The 22877-nt window shown below is 45.7% G+C and overlaps 1 protein-coding gene across 4 annotated transcripts in view; it reads left to right on the forward strand.

Annotated features, from left to right (window-relative positions):
* clcn2c (chloride channel 2c) overlaps positions 1–22877 on the forward strand; it is a 677449-nt gene that overhangs the window by 418875 nt on the left and 235697 nt on the right. For all 4 annotated transcript variants that reach the window (XM_038815641.1, XM_038815642.1, XM_038815644.1 and 1 more), the window contains 3 exons: positions 2588–2689; positions 4434–4518; positions 17531–17686. In XM_038815641.1, the coding sequence (XP_038671569.1) occupies positions 2588–2689; positions 4434–4518; positions 17531–17686 (343 nt within the window). The remainder of the gene's footprint in view (positions 1–2587; positions 2690–4433; positions 4519–17530; positions 17687–22877) is intronic.

A 22877-nucleotide genomic window follows, 5' to 3' on the forward strand; every position in this document is an offset into this window, starting at 1 on the left:
GGGGGGGGGGGGACTTGGAATTGGGAGGTAATTGCTGGGATGGCTGAAAGCTGAGTGGGGGGAGTTGGCTGGGGTGCTGGGAGGATGGAGTTTGTTGCCCCGGTTGGCAATTGTATTTTTGTGATTATGTGTATATTTAAATGCCTTCAAAAATTGTTAGTTTTTTAAAAAAGTGTGATAAGGATTGGAATCTGTTCCTGCTGTCTCCTTTTGATTTTACACAATGCTGTAGCCATGTACACAGGTGCATCCCAAGTATACCAAAGCCTTTATGTATTTTTAGGCCTCCTCAGATACCAAAGAGGTGACAACCAGTGAACATTGCTTATTAATTCAATTTAATGAAATGGGTATCCATATCTACTCAAAAGCAATCCTAATTGTTATAAAATTGCAACGTATTAAATGTTTAATTGTGACCGTGGCACTGACCTTGTCCAGGAAGTTAATGCCATGCTTATCTCAAAGGCAGAATCCAGCGCAAGTCTAAGCGATGATTGCTGTTGCTGTGAAGGTGAAGTGAGGGCAGTATTGTGGCAAGTTGCACAATTCATAGATAATTGTAATTCTGGCCAGAGTGCAAATCCCACTTTCATTTGATTGTCTTTTTACAAGAGCTTGACATGAATGTGTTGACTTGAGAATGAGTCACTTGGCACAACAATCTGAACTTCGGGTACATTAATTGAAGTAACACCAGAAGTGATTGTTTTTTCCATGCTGACCACATCGTGCCTGATTTAGTAGCAGTGCTAGATGTGCATGAAGCTGTGTCCTTCAGAGTCACCTCTGGAACTATTTGTGTTGCAATGCTAACAATCAATTTGTTTGAAGCTTAGATGATTCAACTTCCCAATTTTTCTTCTTTCAAGAATTGAAGATTTTATTGAATTAAATCGACTGCTTGGTAATTTTGCCAGCCAAAAGTGGTTGTGCGAGGAAGGAACATTAATGCTAGTTGAAACCTTGGCTCAGTTACTATTGAAGCCAGCCAAAAGATACGGAAATAGTCACTGCTGACATTGATCAATCTAACCTAATTCCATCAACAGAGGCCAGCCACCTACCTTGATATCCGCTGAAATATTTGTAAATTGTCCATTCCTAGGATTACTGCAGACAGTTGTTTCACTGGCATTCTTTGCTGCTGGCTTACATAACAGTCCCTTCCGTTGCAATGTTGTTTATTCCCCAAGATCTCTCTGTGATATTTTAATGCAGATTTATAATTTGATCACCATTGTTTGTCAGACTGCTTTTGCTCTCCTCCCGTTCACCCGAATGCATCTTAAGAATGCACCGTGGAAGGGGCTTGCGCACAAACGTTTGATTTTCTCAGCAGTTTTAGGATCTTAGATGCCAGCATTGTGGTAGTATGCTTGCCTCAAGAGTCAGAAATGTATTGGTTCATGTCCCACTTTTGCAACTTGTGTTGCCACTGAAGCAGATACCAGGCTACCACTTCAGTATTGTATTAAGGGAATGCTGTCGGAAAGACGCTGGGGGGGGGATGGATTTCCCGCCCCCATTTTCGACAGGCAGGAGAGTTGGTGGGGGCACAAACGGCTTTTAGACCAAAGTGATTTCTCCTTGACATTGTCCCTGCTTCGAGAAGGGCGCCCTTATGTGTCAAGGGCTACAGTTTCTGGCTCTACCAGTATGACATCGTGGGTCCTGCCCCTTCCATTATTTTCCCCCAAAGCACATGAAAATGTGGTGGGAAAATCAAACCAGGCAGCTGGCAGGCTGCTCTCTGCTTTTCCCGCCCAAGACAACACTTTGAAAAAGAATCATAAAATTCTGCTTACTGCCTTTCAGATGGGAACCCAAACCCTGTTTCTCCTCTCAGACAGACCTAAATGATCCCATGGCACTGGGTGAGGATGAAGGGAGTGTTCCCAAAGTGCTGGCCAACATTTAAAACTCAACCAACATCACAAAGGAAAACAAATTACCTGGTCATTTATCTGCTTGCTGTTTGGAGGACTTGGTCGTGTGACTGCTGCACCTTCTTGCGTTAACATCGGCTGCAATTCAAAAATAACTTTTTTGGGCAGTGCAGATCTTTGGGGGCTCCTGAAGGGGCTATATAAATGTATATTTGTTCTTTCTTTCCTTCTTCTGTCTAAATGCGGAAGAGAGAAAACCTCAAGTGCCAAGGATCCTTCTGCAGCCCCTGAAGTAAAAGACTTTACGTGGCTGGAGGTGCAAGGAGGTTTCCTTTGGTCCTTTCTCAGATGTTTAATTCTGAGCTGGCCATGTGAAATTTCTTAAGGCTCATGTTCAATAGGCTTTATGCTGATTGGGTCTCTACCAAGTGTAAAGGCAGGAAAAAGAGACAGGGTAGCATCTCTTGCTTTGTTTAAATCCAAGTGAAAATATATTTGCTTCCACAACCAGGGAAGCCGTTAGAATGAGCTTTAACAACGGGGTAGAGGCTTGATGTAATGGACCTTCCGAACTTTTTCTTTTGCCTGCATTTACAAGTTATGTCACAAGAGCAAAGGGAAACCCATCGCAAAGGGAAACCAGTGTGTTGCAAAACTTAATTTATTGATAATAATGCCATTCTCTCTTTTCCTTGTAGGATTGCTAGTGGTTTTGGTGGTGCACTGTTTGTCTACTTCCACAGGAAGATAGTGGCAATCATGAGAAAACAAAGAACCATTAACAAGTTTTTGATGAGAAAGTAAGTACTGAGTACTTAGCAAAATCTTTTGGCTGTTCATGCTGGTGGGACCTTCAGTCCCGCTGACAGCACAGCCACGCTGCAGGTTTCCTTGCAGCATGGGGTGGATTCAGTGGGGAAATCCCATTGAGGGAGGAGCGTGCCCCCTTCTGCCACTGAGAAACACATTGCGGGGAGGACAGAGAATCTCAGCCACTGTGTCGTTTCTTAGATTGAAAAGGTTTATTGACCTAACTTAAATTATCCACTCATCATAGTCACATTCATGTTGGCCCGACCAGTTTCCCAGATGCAAATAAAAATGAGGTGCGCATGATAGGGGTCAAGCTCTTTGGTTCTCCTAACCTGCTTTGTCAGTCAGATGCCAAGGGAAGTTTTTTTAAGTTCAATCCAGGTCAGCAACCATTTTTCTCTCGTTTTCACTGCAACCACATTTCCGAAGAACCCATGCGTAACTATTTGGGTTAGAAAGAGGATTTTATTTTTATGATTTTGCTCAATTTTACTCTCCTTCGTGCAATGAGATTCCTGCTGCTCTAAACATCCATCAGTGTGAGCTATTGACAAAACATCTATTTTTTTTGCAAGAACTTGCTCCAAAATAGTTCACAACCTGACTCGGTTATCAGACGAAATGAATTAACATAGATCTATTCAATTTTAAATATGCATTTAACAGTCCAGATGGGGAAATATCCATTTAGCTTGTTAAAACAAATAACATTGAACATACAGTGTATGTGTATGAAGGAGTCCATTCGGCCATCGAGTCTGCACCGACCCACTTAAGCCCTCACTTCCACCCTATCCCCGTAACCCTAACCTTTTTTGGTCACTAAGGGCAATTTATCATGGGCAATCCACCTAACATGCATGCCTTTGGACTGTGGGAGGAAACCGGAGCGCCCGGAGGAAACCCACGCAGACACGGGGAGAACGTGCAGACTCCGCACAGACAGTGACACAGCAGGGAATCGAACCTGGCGCTGTGAAGCCACAGTGCTAATCACTTGTGCTACAATGCTGCCCGCTAGTTCAATTCAGACACAATTTGCACAGAGCCTGTGACAAAATAAACCTAATGTCAGTGAAAAGGCCCTTTTACATGTGTGCCACCTCTGGCATTTATAGCTTCAGGCCAATGTAACCAGCCTGCAGCTTTGTCAGCTCTTCAATATGTGGTCAATGTGTGTCTTCTATTTCTGTCTAATGTATTGCAAGAATAAATTCAATCAAATATACTGAAGGGAGAATGAAACAAATTGTCCTTCAAGTTTTAAATTCAAACCCTATCTTAGCCAAGGATAGGCATTGAAAAAAGCCTTTAAACCAATTTATGTTGGTGAAAATGCTTGAATTATTTTACATTAGTACAGGCCTGTTGAATATGCTCCTGGTCGAAGTTACTTTGTAAATCTGGGGTTAAACAAAAAGACCTGCCAGAGATGCCGGAGTGTAATAATAATTTCTATTAAAGTAATTTGTAATCGCATTTGTTAGCACCAAGAATATTCAATTTATAATAAGTGATTTTTTTTGGGGGGGGGGGAGGAAAGTAGAAGCATGTTGACTGCTCTGGTAGATCTTCTAAATGTATGCCACAAAACTGGATCTGTTTTCAAATTGTTTTCAGTTCAATGCAGGCTGCTCTGTGGGACAGAGTAGTGGGTGTGCATGCTTTTGGTCAGAGAATAATTCTGGTGCCTTGTATAGTAACTTATAAAAACTGTTTTCTTTTTCTTAGGCGGTTGCTGTATCCAGCACTGGTGACTTTGCTTATTGCCACTCTCTCATTTCCTCCAGGGTTTGGCCAGTTCATGGCTGGAGAGGTACATTTTTGTTATTTTCTTACATTTATGTACAAAGTTTAATCAATGTCAATCAATCCGCCTTAATTCAATCAGTAAATTTGAAAACACACAGGGTACCACTGCCATATTACAGGTGTAATAGAACAAAATGAACACATTTATTGTGATGGAATACTGAAGGGCTGTGTTGTGTGATATGAAAACCCAATCTGGGGAGGGAGAAATGTAACAAACTAGCCGAAGCATTAAATGTGACAAGAGAGTGGGTATAAAATGTTGATGGGAATGGTGGCAACATGTTCAAGATTTCCAAACCTCGTGAACTAATTAGGATTTTGATAATATTTCAACTTTTAGGAACATAGGAGCAAAGGAAATAGGCCATTCAGCCTCTCCAGCCTGCTCCGCCATTCGACTAGATCATGGCTCTTCTTATACCTCAATGCCAAGTCCTGCGCTATCCCCATACCCCTTGATATCTTTAATATCAAGAAATCCTTTAATCTCGGTCTAGAGTATGCTCAATAACTGAGATTCCACCGGCGAGAGAATTCCTGTGGAGAAATTCTTTCTCAGTCCTAAATGGCCTACCCCTTATTTTGAGACAAGTCCTGGTTTTAAAATCCCCTCCTCAGCCAAGGGTATCCATTCTGTATCAACCCTGCTGAGCACTATAAAAAAAAGGGTATGCTTCGATGGAAGCACCACTCATTCTTTTGAACTCTACAAAATATAGGCCCAGTCTCCTCAATCTCTCCTTATATGAGAATAATGCTATGTCAGGGATCAGTCTGGTGAACAATCATCACGCTATCTTTATGGAAACTATGTACTTCCTTAGATAAGGAGATTAAAACTGCACACACAATACTCCAGGTGTGATATTACCAAGGCTCTGTACAATTGCAGCAAGACCTTCTTTACTCCTGAACTCAAATCTTCTTGGAATAAAGGCCAATGTACCTTTTGCCTTCATAACTGTTTGCAGCACCTATATATCATATTTCAGTGACTCATGCACAAGGACATTTCGGTCCCCTTTGGACTTCAACACATCCCACTCCCTCACCATTGAAGATATACTCTGCATTTCTGTCTTTTTTCTGACAAAAATGGACAACTTCACACTTATTCACATGATATTCCATCTGTCATGTTCATGATGTTATAGGCCAGGGTTTAGAGAACCCCAAGTGTAATATGGAATTCACCTGACCCACAACTTTTAAAAGATTGTGGCATGGGGAGCACACGGTCCACTCGAAAGTCGTGGTACGGCAGAAATGGAAAAGTATTTTTTTAAGCAAAGCAATGTTTATTCTATGAACTCGTTAACCTTTTTAAAACATACAGTGAACAGCTTAGCAACCATTAATTCAAATACAACCCCCAAAGAATACAACACTAAGTAATCCTTAAGCTTTCCTTTTAACATCCATAAGACTTAAAACAACTTTTAACAGAAGCACATCAGGTTTAAATTCACTACTGAGAACAATTATCCCTCTGAATTAGCCAAATGATCAAGAGGTAGTCTTTACATGGCAGAGAGAGCAACATTACATCTCCTGCGGCTGACTGTAGCTCCAACACTGAAACGAAACAAAAAAAAACACAGACACACCCAAGTTTTCTCAAAGTGAAACTAAAAAGCAGAGCCAGAGCTCAGCTTCACCCACACTCTGACATCACTGCAGTAACATGAGCAGACAAACATTTCTTAAAGTCACATTTATCACTCACTTGAAGCTTCTTAGCAACCGCCTCACAACTCACATTCTCATCCTGTTCTGTGTCATTCGTAAACAATGAAATTATTGCTTAAAAGTCCAAATATTGAGTTTGAAATTAAATGGCTAAAACTTGAGTGTTACAAACAGTAGCAGCAATGGTCCATTTAAATGACCAATTGGTGTAAAGATGCAAGTGAAGTGCATTTTCCACCTGAAATATATATATTCACCCATATCTTAAAGTCACCAAGTTGGGACCTCTGGATTTTCCTGACCTCTATATTGATTCAACAACTGTACGTCTCTCCGAATTGATGGTAGTATAAATATAGCAAGGGGATCAAGAAATGTTGCATTTCTCCAATGTAGTGTTGGACATGAGCATTTCGGATTTCAAGGGCTATAATCTCATCAAGCTACTTTATTACACCTTCATCGGTTGCTGATATCTTCACCCTCAGAAAGCACCTTTTGTCCTTGTTTTATCCCCAAGAAACAGGTGATAGAAGATATTCACTTTCTCTGCCTGAATTGATTTGAAGGCAATTTAAATGAATTTTCCTGGACATTTTAGAGTAAGCTCAAAACGGGAAGATCAGGGAACGATTATTACGTCATACATTGCAAATCAATAGTATAGAACTTGTAAAGGATATAGATAAGTTGGTCGAATGGGCAGACAGGTAGCAGATGAGGTTCAATGTTGAGAAATATGAAGCAAATCATTTTGGTAGAAAGTACCTGGAGAGATATATAAAATAAAGTAATAATAATCTTTATTAGTGTCACACATAGGCGTACATTAACACTGCAATGAAATTACTGTGAAAATAAACTCTAAATTGGGTGCAGGAGCAGAGGGACCTGGGTGTACTTTTACATGTCATTGAAAGTAGTAGGACAGGTTATTAAAGTTTAAAAAAACATACAGTACACTAGTCTTTATTAATCAGGGCATAGAGTACAAGAGCAATGAAGTTATGTTGAACTTGTCTAAGACACTAGTTCAGTCTCAGCTGGAGTACTGCGTCCAGTTCTGGACACTGTACTTAGGGAAAATGTGATGTCATTGTAGATGGTACAGAGAAGATTCATGAGAATGGACCCAGAAATGAGGAAATTCAGTTACGAAAATAGTTTAGGGAAGATTTCTTTTTCTTTTTCCTTTTTTTTTCCAATTAAGGGGCAATTTAGCGTGGCCAATCCACCTACCCTGCACATCTTTGGGTTGTGGGGGTGAGACACATACGGACACTCGGAGAATGTGCAAACTTCATAAGGATAGTGACTCTCAGCGCTGTGAGGCAGCTGTGTGGACCACGGCGCCACCATGCCGCCTCTAGTTTAGAGAAGATAAGATGGTTTACTTTAGAGAAGAGAAGGCTGAAAGGAGATTTGATTTGTGTATTCAAAATCATGACGGGTCGGGACAGAGTAGATAGGGAGAAACGTGACCTCGTCCTCACTAACTTGCCTGAGCAAGTATCGATAAACGTGACCACCACAAAGTCCTTGTAGAGACAAAGTACCATCTTCACATTGAGGATCCTCTCCATTGTGTTGTGTGGCACTACCACTATGCTAAATTGGATAGACTTCGAACAGATGTAGCAACTCAGGGCTGTGCATCGTTGCGACCATTGTGGCCATCAGCAGAATAGACTTTTACTCAACCATAATCTGCAACCTCCTGGTCCAGCATATCCCCCAATCTATCATTACCACCCAGCCAGGGGATCAACCCTGGATCAATGAAGAGTGCAGGAGAGTATGCCAGGAGCAACACCAGACATACCTAAAAATGAGGTGTCAACCTGGCGAAGCTACAATACGGGACTTCTTTTGTGACTTCTACAAAGAACTCTAATATTAAACAGTTTCCCACAAAAGCATGTTGACTCTTCTTTATCCCATTATGATTTTCTAAGTAATTTTTGCTATAACCTCCTTTATAATGGATTCTAGCAATTTCGATACAACCAGTATTAAACTAATTGGCCTGTAGTACTCTTGCTTCTGTCCCCTACTTCCTTGAATAAAGGTGTTACATTTGCTATTTTCCAATCGGCTGGGACCCGTCTAGAATGTAAGGAATTTTGGAAGACTATAGCCAGTGCCTCTACCATCTCTGCAGTCATGGCCGGGATTCTCCCCTACCTGGCGGAGCGGGGGGGGGGGGGTCCCAGCGGGACGGAGTGGCATGAACTACTCCGGCGTCGGGCTTCCTCAAAGGTGCAGAATTCTTCGCACCTTTAGGGGCTAGGCCCTCACCAGAGTCGCTCCCGCTCCGCCAGCCGGTGCAAACGGCTTTTAGCGCCCCGCCAGCTGGGGCAGAAAGGCCTTCACCGGCCGACGAAAGTCCGCGCATGCGCCGGTGCATCAGCGACTGCTGACGTCATACCGGTGCATGCGCAGGGGAGGGGGTCTCTTCCGCCCCCACCATGGTGAAGGCCATGGTGGGGCGGAAGAAAAAGAGTGCCCCCATGGCACAGGCCCGCCCACTGATCGGTGGGCCCCGATCGCGGGCCAGGCCACTGTGCGGGCACCCCCCCGGGCCAGATCACCCCGTGACCCCCCCCCCAGGACCTCGGCGCCCACCCGCACCGCCAATCACACCGACACCAGACGTGCTTTGATTCCCGCTGGCGGGAAAGGTCTGTCAGTGGCGGGACTTCGGCCCATCGCGAGCTGGAGAATCGCCGCGGGTGGCCCACCGACCGACGCGATTCCCGCCCCCGCCGATTCCCAGGTAGCGGAGAATTCAGGCCACGGTGGGGGTGGGATTGATGCCAGCCCCGAGCGATTCTCCAACCCCCCAGAGCCACTGATGATACCTCTTCTCAAAATATTTTTCTAACTGGGATAAATCTTTGCTGAGAGCTATTAAATATTTCCTTAAAAGTCTGCCACTGCATCTCTATCCTTCTATCTTTTAGCTTCCCAATTCACTTTAGCCAGCATTGCCTTCATATTGTTATAATTATCGTTATTTAGATTTAAAACACTAGTCTTAGACCCACATTTCTCACCTTCAATCTGAACTTGAAATTCTATCATATTATGATGTCACGTAGAGGCCTGTTTACTACAAGGGGATTGATTCATTCTGTCACATTGCACATTACCAGATTTGGAATATTTCACTTCCTGATTGGCAATAAAATGTATCCCTCTAAGAATTTATCCCAAATACATTCCATGAACTCATTGTCCAACCGGCCACTAGCGTAGGCAGAATTGGGATCTCGCCGTAGCGTGGTGAGAAACCAATTATTGTCACTTAAGCCCTATTTTGATACAATTAACGGGAGCCACGCCATATCCATCAGCTTCCCATGATTCAGTAGCCACCACAGCAATGGTCATGCTGGTGCCGATTAGTATTCCTTTTGAAAAACATTAACCTGGTGAATGGGCTGGTACGGGACCCTGAGGAGGTGAGCAGCCATCTTTGCTCACAGGCAATGACATCAGGGGCACTGTGCATGCTGCCATTGTGCTCGGGCGGGGGCTGCCATAGGGGGCAGGAGGAGGGACCCAATGGGGTGGTGGGATGGGGGTGGGGATGGACATGCACGGGTCCACCATGCCATCCCTGTACCATGTGTCCCCGTACCAGGGGCAATCCTAGCCCCTGCCCTGTTCTGCCCCCCCCCCCCCGACCACCCACAACTCCTACCGACCACCCACAACTCCTACCGACCATGGAGGTCTCTGGTCTTGTGGCTGAAGGAACGGAGGGGCAGCTGGATTGAGCCCCGGCTGCCCCTGCAATCTGACCTCGTGAGACCTGGCGGATCCCCATTGTCTGCACCATCATATTGATGCTCTCAGCAATGCTCTGCAGCACCTCTGCAATGCCCAACTACAACTGGGACAAGCTCCACAGCCCCTTGGCGATGTCCATCTGAGAACGGGACATGTCCCATAGAACTTCATCAAGGTCAGCCTGGTACTGGATCATGCCCCCCCATCAAGTCGGACAGCCTGCCGAGGTCCTCGGCCATGGCCGTCACCGACTGCGCCACGCCGTGCACCAGTCTCTCCACTGCGGTCGCCACCCTAGTAGTGTTGGCTTTGGTGCCACGCATTGCCGGCGGCACGGTAGCACAATGGTTAGCACTGCTGCTTCACAGCAGGGTTCCAGGTCTGATTCCCGGCTTGGGTCACTGTCTGTGTGGAGTCTGCACATTTTTCCCATGTCTGTATGGGTTTCCTCCAGGTGCTCCTGTTTCCTCCCACAGTCTCGAATGACATGCTGTGGGTAATTTGGAAATTCTGAATTCTCCCTCTGTGTACCCGAACAGGTGGCGGAGTGTGGCGACGAGGGGATTTTCACAGCAACTTCACAGTGTTTATGTAAGCCTACTTGTGACAATAAAGATTATTATTATTACAGCTCCTGCTCCCGTAGCCTCTGGGACTCCTCCAGTCGGTTATGGGGCTGCTGGAGTGTCGCTGTCATCTCCCTTTGAATGTCCTGACCATTCTCTAGCGTCTCCATCGGCTCCGGGTCAACCTGTTCCAGAGGCTCAGCGTGTGACTGGGATCTAGCTGGGTCCTGGGACCCAGCAGCCCTCCGACTGCTGTCGCGCGTGGTCATTCCTGCCTCCAGCTGATGTGCATCTGCAACTGTAGTGTTCACCGGATTGTGCCCCAGAAGCCTGAGGGTGGGGAATGACAGCTGTGACACATCGACTGTGGTAGCCTTGGAGCTCTCCTCCGAGGTGGTGTCATGGAGGCAGGAGGGGGGAACCACCCTGGATAGGCCGATGCTGTTGGCTGGAGGACCAGCGGCAGAATGAACATGTGGTCAGTGGGAGGGATGGGTCAGTCTGTATGGCATTAACAACTCAACAGTCCATCCGGTTAGGGTCCAGTGGGTCCTCACCTCTGCAGGGAGTGCCAACCTCTACATCGGTAACCACTCTGTCCTTGGCTACCCCGTGACCTCCAGGGCCCGTTCCTCAAGTGTTGTGAGGATTATGTGCAGCACCCACCAGTCTGGTGATTGTGGGAGAGCTTCTCCTGCGGAGAGAGGGCATCATTAGCCACACACATGGTCACAGTGCTGGGGGTGTAAAGGGAGGGTTAGGGTCAAGGGGGGATGTGAAGGGTGGGTTGGGAGACAGATGGAGGTTTGTGGGAGCTGGTCACATTGGGGGGGGGGGGGGGGGGGGTCCAAAGACTCCGATGGGGAGGTGGTGTCAACATCAGTGTAGGTCTTTGACCTGCTTGCGGCACTGGAGGCCAGTCCTCCTGGATATGCTTCCCGAGCTGACGGCCACTGCTATGGTGGCACTGGCTGCCCTGTGGCTCGCCCTCCGGGAACTTCAGAGGGGTGGGACATCCCTAATGGCCTTGGCTGCATCTAGCAGCCTCTGCAGGTCACATCGCCGAATCGTGGGGCCGGTCGTCTCAGTACCATGGCTACGAGCTGAGTGAGGCTAGCTCTGCAAGTGTTCTTTAAGCATTGCTCGACCTTGTTAGTGGGGGGACTGGCACGCACAGTCAGGCAAATCGCTTGGTGAGCCCCCATTTGCAGTGTGAAGCCTGTGGAGCATCAGTAAGTGAACAAATTCAGCTTGAATAGCATTGCCGGCTGAGCGCCAGCGAACTCACGGCAGTTCTCATTCGCTTCCATATTTAGAATCGTGCCCTCTGTCTTGTTTTTAACCATTTTTGCAATCACTGGCCGTATCTGCAGGCGCATTCTTAATTTTTTACACTTTGTCTCTTTCTGCCACTTCCCGGTTATCATCACCTAAATCTCTAGCCTGCTCCATTATTTTATCATTTCCCTTTAACTTATCACATCTACTCTCACATGATTTCTTCTCCCCACTATTTAGTGTCAAGCCCTCTCTAGGACTTTAGTTGTGAGACTTGCCAGAACAGTGCCCCAGCACAGTTTAGTTGAAGACCCAGCTAACAGGACAGCTCGCATTTTCCCCAGTACTGGAGTCAGTGCCCTATGAATCAAAACCCATTTCTCCCATACCTATCTTGGAAGCACATATTCATCTCTCTAATCTTATTGATCTGATGCCAATTTTCTCCTGGCTCAGATAATAATCCAAAGATTATTACCTTTGAGATTCTTCTTTGAAATGTAGCCTCTCGGTGGTCATAATTGTTGAGCCAAATCTCTTTATTAGTCCTATTGATGTTGTTGGTACCCATGTGAACCACGACAACTGGATTCTCCTCCTCCTCCCCACTGCAAATTCCTGTCCAGTCTTGAATCTTGGCATCGGGCAAGTAACAGAGCCTTCTGGACTCTTGGTTTCAGAGAACCGTGTTGATTCCCTGATTCTACTGTTGCCAACTACCACAACATTCCTATTTTACCTCCATCATTTAAATGGATTCCTGTACCATGGTGCCATGGTCAGGTTGCTCATCCACCTTGCAGCTCCTGCGACCACCCATACAAGCTGCAAGAACCTCAAACCAACTGGGCAATTCCATGGCTTGAGGCAGATCTGCTACCGCCTTCTTGATCCCCTTACCTGCTTCACTCACTCTCTTACGCTCCTATCCCTGACGACTACCTGAATTCGATTGCCTTCTGGAACAAAATGTCTGGGTATCTCTCCCCATTCCTGATGCATGGGTGTCTGAAGCTTGGCCTGCAGCTCATTGATTCTGAGCTGAAGTTCCTCGAGCCACAGACACTTTACCATGGATAACACTGGTGCACACCAGTTGCCACATACTGCAGCTGTAACACAGCACCTGCCCTGCCATTTTCATTCTGTATAACTTAATTTATTTTTCTTAAATTAACTATAATTGGGGCAGCACGGTGGATAGCACAATCGCTTCACAGCTCCAGGGTCCCAGGTTCGATTCCGGCTTGGGTCACTCTGTGTGAAGTCTGCACATCCTCCCCGTGTGTGCGTGGGTTTCCTCCGGGTGCTCCGGTTTCCTCCCACAGTCCAAAGATGTGCAGGTTAGGTGGATTGGCCATGATAAATTCCCCTTAGTGTCCAAAATTGCCCTTAGTGTTGGGTGGGGTTACTGGGTTATGGGGATAGGGTGGAGGTGTTAACCTTGGGTAGGGTGCTCTTTCCAGGAGCCGGTGCAGACTCGATGGGCCGAATGGCCTCCTTCTGCACTGTAAATTCTATGTAAAAAATAATTAATGAACTGACTACTCCTAACAAGCCTTACTACTTGTAAAAACTTACAACTACTAGTAAAACCTTGTAATTACTATTAAATCACCTGTATTTCACTTGCCAAATCATTGACCACATTAGTAATTGTTTCACACCAGTGCTAAACTAGCAGTTTAAATGGACGCACTGAGTCATGCGCCAATCCTGGTAAAAGTTACATGAGGCTAAATGTTGGCAGCTTCTGGAAACAGATTTATTCAAACCGAATTGCCTTTGGTACCCTAAACATTCAACATGAATTGAGCAAATGAGGAGAGTTTGCAACTGGAATTGTTAATATCTTTCAATTAAAATCCAACCTGGGTATACCAACAAAGGAGCCAGTATACCTTCAGTTCATTAAATGCTCTGTTATTTCTGTCCCGTTGTTTTTTTTTGGTATTTTGGTTGAATATTGTATAAATCTCAGGTGCCTATTGGATGTGCTGAAATAACGGGCGGGAAAAGTTCTCTGTGTCATTTTGGGCACGATTGGCACGGTGTTTGCTGACGGCTGCACTGGCGAGATCACAGTCCGGATTTAATAGCACTTAGTGCTGGAAGTGAGCCCCCCCTTGGGCTTCTCGCCATTGCTGGCTGTCTTGCCATCTGTTTCGCTAGACCCACGCTTAAGTGTCTTGCCGGTAACAAGGGTAAACTGCTTTTAATTACACCCTCACCACTCACTCCCAGTCAACACACAAGCATGGCAGCGCACAAACCTACACCTTGTTTTGGCAATGCCGACCTGATCAGGCTTCTGGATGCAGTGGAGGATAGAGGACATCCTGCACCCCTGAGAGGTTGAATGGTCAGCAGCAGGGCCATCAATTTGCCTGGGAGGCAGTGGCAGTGGCTGGCAGTGCGGCAACATGACCATGAAGACCACTGTACACAGTTGGAAGAAAATCAACGAACGCCACCAAGCTGCTAAAGTAAGTTACCACCTCTCTTCCGGCATCAGTTTCTGCCTGCAAACCTCCCCACCCCCCGCACCAAATCACTGGCTGACACCTCGCACCTTCTCCACATCCCATCTTAGTGCTTGTTCCTCAGCAACCCCGGCATCCAGCAACACAGCCCCTTCATGACTAGTTGCGGTGCCGTGCATGCCACCTGCCACTGACCCCATAATCCATCACGTGTGTGGCTCAGAAAGCCCTCACTTTGTACCCAAGGGATAAGTTGGCCCATAATAAAGAGGCAGCCCCTCTGCCCGGCCCCCAGCATCAGACCTACATTGGCAGAAGATTGCTAAGAAGCGACTCAAACCACTGGAAAAGGACACAGACACAGGTCCAACAGAAGGAGAGAGAACACCCCACCTCACCAGCACCAGTAGTGTGCCAGAAGAAACACATAAAACAGGCAGCAATATAACGAGGACACCAGCTGCACACCAAAGATAAAATCAATACGAAAAAGAAAAAGGAATACAATATCGGCAGCTGCCGAGTCCAGAAAGCAGCAAGTAAGCCCAAGGGGAAGAGGCAGCCAGCAAGCAGAGAAGGCAGCAGCAAGCAGCAAACAAACTCTCAGCTACAGCAGCCTCCAGGCATTTGAAAGTTACCAGCAGGTGCAAGCAGCAAATACAAACTGCAGCTGGGGAGTGCTCTCACAACTAACAAGATCAGTTGCTTATTCACAACAGTCTTCAGCTGTGAAGCTGGAGGCTGTTCACATTCAGAGGGAGTTGACATGACCATCAGCATATAACCAAGAACAGGGTTCTGTCTTGAAGTGTTTGGTACGATAGACAGGCAGCAGCAGTAGTTGCCCCTGTTATGATTACCTACAATATTTAAAGATGGCTTGAAGGCCTCACAGACGAAAAGTCCCTCACACTCCGCCCTGCACCCCCCAACCGTGAACACTTAAGGTCCTTCTCCCTGAGCACTGGGGCATCAGCTCCAGTGCCCTTGAGCTACATGCCCAGAAATGGAATTGGCTATTCACCTCCTCAGTTCCCCTTAGCAGCTATTGCACCAGCTTCACATTATTAAAAAGGAGTACTAAACGATACCCACATGATTTCTTGCTGGGGAGCCGGTTAATTCCAGGGAGGTCGTTACATTCGGCTCCAATCTCGCTGATGAGATGAAACTTGGTGTTACTTGGGGTCAATGATATGCACACCATATTTGGGTGTGATGCAGAATTCTCCATCGGAGGCGAGCCAGTTAGATGGTGACCAATTTGGACCCAGCATGGTTCTTGATTTTGGTTTCTGCCTCTATTTAACCAGCGCATCCCAGATGCAGTGGTTAAATCATGCTCCACATCTGCAGTTTACAAGCTGACAACAGAAAGACTTAAGAATTTCCTTTGCAGCTTTTGGATGGAAGCACAGCCAGTTTTTAAATTCCAAATATATAATCCATTAAAATCCTGCCTGACTTGTCTGGAAGAAATGTATTTGGTGCCCTTCCTTCCTGTGTATTTGACATTCATATATATATATAAACTATATACTACCAAGCAGAATGAAGGATTTTCTTAAGCCTTTAATCTATCATTTCAATAAATATGGGGTATGTGAACTGGCTAGTTGGCAGCCTGTTCCTCAATTATCTGCCCAGTGACTCATCACTGCTGTGCCCTTTCTTGCAATCCCTTTCGCAGATTGCCTGGGGCACTATTTTAATCAAAATGGCTTTAAACCCATATTCTTTCATGACTGCTCTCATTTTGAAAGCCACTAATAAATGCATATTTCTTGCAAATTGGAGCAGATGGCTGCAATCCGGTTATTGCACTGTTTCATAATTAAGCATTTTATACAAGAGAATTCAAAACAATGAGCTGAAATTGCCCAGCACCTCTAGCTAATTGGTTCTCATGTCAGCATAGCATTGCTCACAAGCGGCTGGTGAGGCTATCGCAACTGACTAAAAAATATTGGTCAATAGAAGAAATTTTCACATTGTTTCACAGTTATTTGGTAGCAAAAATCCCAAATTATCCTGAGTAAAACGTAAAAATGAAAGCAATTAATCCTCCAGAATTACAACATATGGGGTGGGATTCTCTGACCCCCCCCCCCCCCCTCCCCCCCCCGCCGCTGGGTCGGAGAATCGTCGGGGGTCGGCGTGAATCCCGCCCCCGCCGTCCTCCACATTCTCCCGCCCCCCCCCCCCCCCCCCAAAAATTGCCCCGCCGTGAGTCGCACCACCCGCCTCGAAGAACGGTGGGGACCGGCACACCTCAATGGGCCCCGGGGCTCCACAAATTCTCAAGCCCGCGATGGGCCGAAGTCCTGGCCGTTTGTTGCCAGTACCGCTGGCGTAAATTAGAGTAGGTCCCTTACTGGTGGGACCTGGCGGCGCGGGCGGGCTCCGGGGTTCTTGGGGGGGGCGCGGGGGGATCTGGCCCCGGGAGGTGCCTCCACAGTGGCCTGACCCGCGATCGGGCCTGTGCCGTGGGGGCACTCTATCCTTCCGCACCGGAGGCTGTGGTCCTCCACCATTCCTGGTGCGGAAGCGAATCCCTCTGCGCATGCATGGGGATGACGCCGGCGCTCCCACGCATGCGCTGACTCGTGCTGGCCGGAGGCCCTTCAGCGCCAGTTGGCATGGCGCCAAACCCCTCTCCCGCTGGCCGGCGGTGCGCAAACCACTCCGGGGTGGGCCTAGCCCCTGAAGGTGTGGAATCGGGGTGGCCCGACACCGGAGTGGTTCATGCCACTCCGTCCTGCCGGGATCCCCCACCCCGCCGGGTAGGAGTGAATCCCTTCTATGATGTTGAGCTTTAAAATGCCATTGTATTTGTTGAACAGAGTAGTCCAAGATTATGCACAAATTTTCAAAGTACAATATTGGTGGTATTTGCCAGCAAAAACACAGTATTTACATATTGGCCTACAAGTCAGTAACTGAAGACTTGGATATTTAATACTACTCCTTAAGTAAACTGCTGTGCAATCAAACAACTTTGTTATGTTCATTGTTGCATTTTAAAATGATGCTTTTGAGTTAATTTTAGTAAGTGTGTCATTATTAGACAGTTAGAGAGCTGTTGTTTAATCCCACAGCCAATTTGCCTGGTTCTTCTTTAATCTTTGTTGATTTGTTTTTAATTTGTCTGTATGTTTTTTTGCAAAATCTATTAATTGGATTCACTATGTTTGGTCCATAGCTCACCCAGAAGGAAACACTGGTCACTTTGTTTGATAACAGGACTTGGGCCAAACAAGGAATTGCTGAAGAATTTGACTACATTGGGATTTCAGAGGCCTGGAAGAATCCTCGAGCAAATGTCTTTGTAACCCTGGTGGTTTTCATCTTGATGAAGGTAGGCCATTAATGTATTCCCTTTAAACTTGTATATTAACAAGTGCAACATGGTTCTGTTTGCTTCTATAAAGTTACATTGACACTATTTAATCTTCATGGTGCCCTAGTCGGCCATTTTAAATATAGTAGTGATTACATACAGTTGGGCCAACATTAGGGCATTAATTTCATTGTTATATTGAATATTCATGTTTTTGGGGAGATCTTTAAAATGCCAAGTTTTCTTTTTTTAAACTTGTTTTCTCTCAATCCAATCTTTCATTCCCTTTCTAGTTCCCTTCCTGTATCCTGACTTGACATTTAATTCACCTCTTTAATTCACCCTTTGCCTCAGTCTTTTCATTGTTTATTTCCCCAATCCTTAAATCTGACTGGCTCTGGAAATGCCTTGTTGGTTGCCCTATTCACCTGGTCCAAGATGCTCTGTTCCCTGCCAGAGGTTGACATGTTCAAGAACATAGTTTGAGTTGAAGGCTGCCGGAGTATCTTTAACAAAGGACAGACACATTGGCCCAACTCCTCTGGTCAGGGTCAAAACCCAGATTTCTGATCAGGGGAAACAAAATACCTACTTCCTCCTTCGTCTGATTTTTCTGAGCAATCTTCCGATGGAGGATCCTTCCAAACTGACTATGCTCAGGAAACCTTAGGGACATCAGTCAGCGCAGCGAATCTTTGTAGAAGCCAAGCCTCCTTTTTACAGCACAAACTGTTGTATTCTGATAAGTAAATAATTTAAGTTTACATGGGTAAGAGACTCGGTTGGATTTCGAGGTAGGATGGGTAAGGTGGTAGGTTGGATAAGGGGTTAAGGTGGATGAGTGGGTGGGTTGGGGATGAGGGGTGGATGGGTAAGGTAAGGGGTCTAGTGGATGAGGGGATAGGATGTTGAGGTTGGTTCGGTTGGGAGGCAGGTGGTGAGGTCGGCTCGGGTTGTGGGGTGTGGGTGGGTAGGGGGTGATATCAGCATAGGTGATTGTGAGTCAGTTGTATAGTTACATAGGTGTTACAGTAGGATTTTTCTGTCTAACATTTCCCATCTAGGTAAGTAAGTTGGAACCAGCCAAACTCTCCGACTCTAACTCAGATCTGGAGACTTCTTTGGAGGAATTGTCCATGGGTAGTCAAACTTCCTGGGCAATTCCCATGGAGTCATTATATTGGGACTTCCGAGGGATCCCATAGTTCATCTCGGGGGTACATCCAGTCACCAGCTATCAGGAGAACGGGGGATCTGGGCCAGTAGATGCCTTAGTACAGGACAAATCTGGCCAATTCTAAATGGACATTCATGATCCTGTGCTTTCTGTATCATTTAATATTCTTACTTCTAATTCCTGTTTAAATTACATTTAGAGTCCCTATCTCGGATAAAATCTTACCCTAACAGACGATTGTATAGAAGTAGATACAAGGATCTTTAAAGTAGGAAATATGAAGTAGGATCCCACCAAGGGGAGACACAGATGTTCTAAGTTGATCAATGGAAATTAAAATAATACATTTGCTACAATAAGCAACTGATGCATGACACCAGTTTAATACCCAGGTGAATAGCTAAGATTATACTCCATAGACTCATGAATTATGAGTAGAATGCTGAAGGGAATTTAAAAAATACTTTATTTTACTCTAGATCACCGGAATATGAAATCCTTTACCACAAGTAGCAAACAAGATATAGACTTTGAGGCAATTAGAAAGGAAAATTATACAGTGAAGGATTTGGAAAATGAAAGGACGGCAAGCAGTTCACCTGGCCTACAATGTCCCTCATTCCAACTCCACCCCACAAATCCTCTGAGCTCTTTAATCTTCAAACTTTCCAAATTCTGCTGCTCATTTATTTTCCAAAGCATGCCCTACTAATCTATCACTACAATCTCTTTTGAATTACATTGGCTGCTGGCCCTTCACATGCATTAAATATAAACTTGTAATCCTTGAGTAGGATTTTGCTGCATGCATCGGAATCTCCCTGTCAGGCTCAAGTGTGGTGTAAAAGCCCATATTGTGTGGGAAAACAGCCCTCGATGTGATTTACCCCAAAGCAGCTAATTAATGACCAGAGGGTGTGCTTGCTGTCCAATAAAGGACAATAGCAGACTCTCAAAGCTGGAAAGCCCATAAGAAGACCTCCAATTTGAAAGCTGTAGCAGGATAGCATGGTCATAAGTAAGAAAGTGCCACAAATGGAGGTGCCTTCTGTCCAACTTTTTATAATTTAAATTTTTTAAAAAGTCCTTTGCAGCCGGGCCACCGTTGTGGAGTGGGTTTTCCTTCATGGCGCAGTTTAGGACTTGTGATAAACCCAGAAAGGTGGCCTGAGTTCTGGCTCCCAGGTCTGCTTCTGGGAAGCCATCTCCAGGCAACTGCATTGTCCTCAATCACCTGCAACCAAAACAGATTCCATGGATTTCTCAATAAACCACCCAGATGTTAGTCCCAGTGTGACTCAACACATCTCAGGGAAACTTTGCCTTTCTCATGAGGGATTCAAATCTTCACCTTTGAGACCTCTCCTTGTAATTCTCTCCAAACATTGCATGCACGAGGATGGCTTTAGCATTGGCCTACCTCACAGTGTTTCAATCTCACCTTCTGAGATTCCTTCTCCTTGGATTCCAGACTCAAACTCTTGCTTGCAGGCGTACCTTCAGATCTATGGTCAGACCAAGCAGAATTCTATTGCTCCAAAGGGCCCCTACGGCCCTCTTTACTTCCCTGCTCCCTGCAGCTCTTTCACTTTTTAAACTCCATTTAACTGGGACATTTGCCTGCCCTGTCTCTATGGAACCTGTTGGCTGGCAGACTCCCTGAAACTGACTGCCTCGGGAAGAGCTGTACACCACTGACCCTGAGAAAATCTGGTGACCTATCAAAACACCCCCAGAAGGTCCCTTGTTGCTAGACAGGGAGCAATGTACTGTGCATTGGGACATCCTGTTACTGAAATGTTCCAATTTTCACAAACTGCTAATTTAACATTCCATGACATATAGATCAATGGATTTTATGACACCACACAAACAAATAAGTTTACATATTTACTGCTTTAGCAGTGGTAATTGTCTGCCTTCATGGCTTCGATCATATTGTTCAAGTAATATGTGTCCCAGGTGCACAAAAATAGCACTCCAATTTTTGTCTTAAATATATATGCCATATGCTATGAATTGTGGGTGAAATTGATGCATCACTTTATTAAAGATTAAGAAAAACACCCTTAAGGTATTTTTTTTAAAGAGCTGGAACAGTGTAATAAATCAAATAAGCAATTTTGTCTACAAAAAATAAACAATTTGAGAAAGATACAAACTGGACACCAAAGGGAAAAGGGAAAATATACCTGTGGGACAAGTGGGTGATTTGCTTTGTTTTTCTACATCAAAGACACCATAAAGTCTATTTTTAATGCCACTGTTCTAAAGAATCCTGTGGTATTTGAAACATAAATGAGCTCATTGGAAAATCATTCACCGTCTCCAGTATATTCCTCAAAACAAAAACAATGACCAATATTTCAGTCAATTAGAGAAGTCTGTGCTCTCTCAAATGAATTGGATTGGATTGCATTTGTTTATTGTCACATGTACGGAGGTACAGTGAAAAGTATTTTTCTGCGAGCAGCTCAACAGATCATTAAGTACATGAATAGAAAAGGAAATAAAAGAAAATACGATAATAGAGCAACACAAGGTACACAATGTAACTATGTAAGTACCGGCAGCGGGTGAAGCATACAATTAAGTATTAATCAGGTCAGTCCATAAGAGGGTTGTTTAGGAGTCTGGTATCAGTGGGGAAGAAGCTGTTTTTGAGTCTGTTCGTGCGTGGTCTCAGACTTTTGTATCTCCTGCCCGATGGTAGAAGTTGGAAGAGTGAGTAAGCCGGGTGGGAGGGGTCATTGATTATGCTGCCTGCTTTCCCCAGGTAGCGGGAGGTATAGATGGTGTCAGTGGATGGGAGGCAGATTTGTGTGATGGACTGGGCTGCGTTCACGACTCTCTGAAAATTCTTGCGGTCCTGGGCCGAGCAGTTGCCATACCAGGCTGTGATGCAGCCAGATAGGATGCTTTCTATGGTGCATCTGCAAAAGTTGGTCAGAGTCAATGTGGACATGCCGAATTTCCTTATGTTTCCTGAGGAAGTAAAGGCGCTGTTGTGCTTTCTTGGTGATAGCGTCGACGTGAGTGGACCAGGACAGATTTTTGGTGATGTGTACCCCTAGGAATTTGAAACTGTTAACCATCTCCACCTCGGTCCCATTGATGCTGACAGGGGTGTGTACAGTACTTTGCTTCCTGAAGTCAATGACCAGCTCTTTAGTTTTGCTGACATTGAGGGAGAGCTTGTTGTCACTGCACCACTCAACTAGGTTCTCTATCTCCCTCCTGTATTCTGACTCGTCGTTATTCAGGATCCTGCCCACTATGGTCGTATCGTCAGCAAACTTGTAGATGCAGTTGGAACCAAATTTTGGCACGCAGTCGTGTGTGTACAGGGAGTAGAGTAGGGGGCTAAGTACGTAGCCTTGCTGGGCCCCGGTATTGAGGACTATTGTGGAGGAGGTGTTGTTTATTCTGACTGATTATGGTCTGTGGATCAGAAAGTCGAGGATCCAGTTGCAGAGTGAGGAGCCTAGTCCTAGGTTTTGGAGCTTTGATATGAGCTTGGCTGGGATTATGGTGTTCAAGGCGGAGTTGTAGTCAATAAATAGGAGTCTGATGTTGGAGTCCTTGTCAAGATGCTCCAGGGATGAGTGTAGGGCAAGGGAAATGGCATCTGCTGTGGACCGGTTACGGCGGTATGTGAATTGCAGTGGATCGACACGTTCTGGGAGTATGGAGGCGATGCGTTTCATGACCAACCTCTCAGAGCACTTCATTACGACTGATGTCAGGACCACTGGACAGTAGTCATTGACGGTGTCACAGTTGTCTCATTCTTCTTTGGCACCAGTATGATGGTGGTCTTCTTGAAGCAGGTGGGGACTTCAGAGTGGAATAGGGACAGGTTAAAAATGTCCATGAACACATCTGCTAGCTGGTCCACGCAGGCTCTGAGTGCACGACCAGGGATCCCGTCCGGGCCCGTCGCCTTCCAAGGGTTCACTTTCAGGAAGGCCGATCTGACTTCAGAAGGTGTGATGGTGGGTATGGGTGAGTTATGGGCTGCTGGGGCACTCA

Source organism: Scyliorhinus canicula, chromosome 13 (genome assembly GCF_902713615.1).
Source record: "Scyliorhinus canicula chromosome 13, sScyCan1.1, whole genome shotgun sequence".
NCBI classification, from domain to species: Eukaryota; Metazoa; Chordata; class Chondrichthyes; order Carcharhiniformes; family Scyliorhinidae; genus Scyliorhinus; species Scyliorhinus canicula.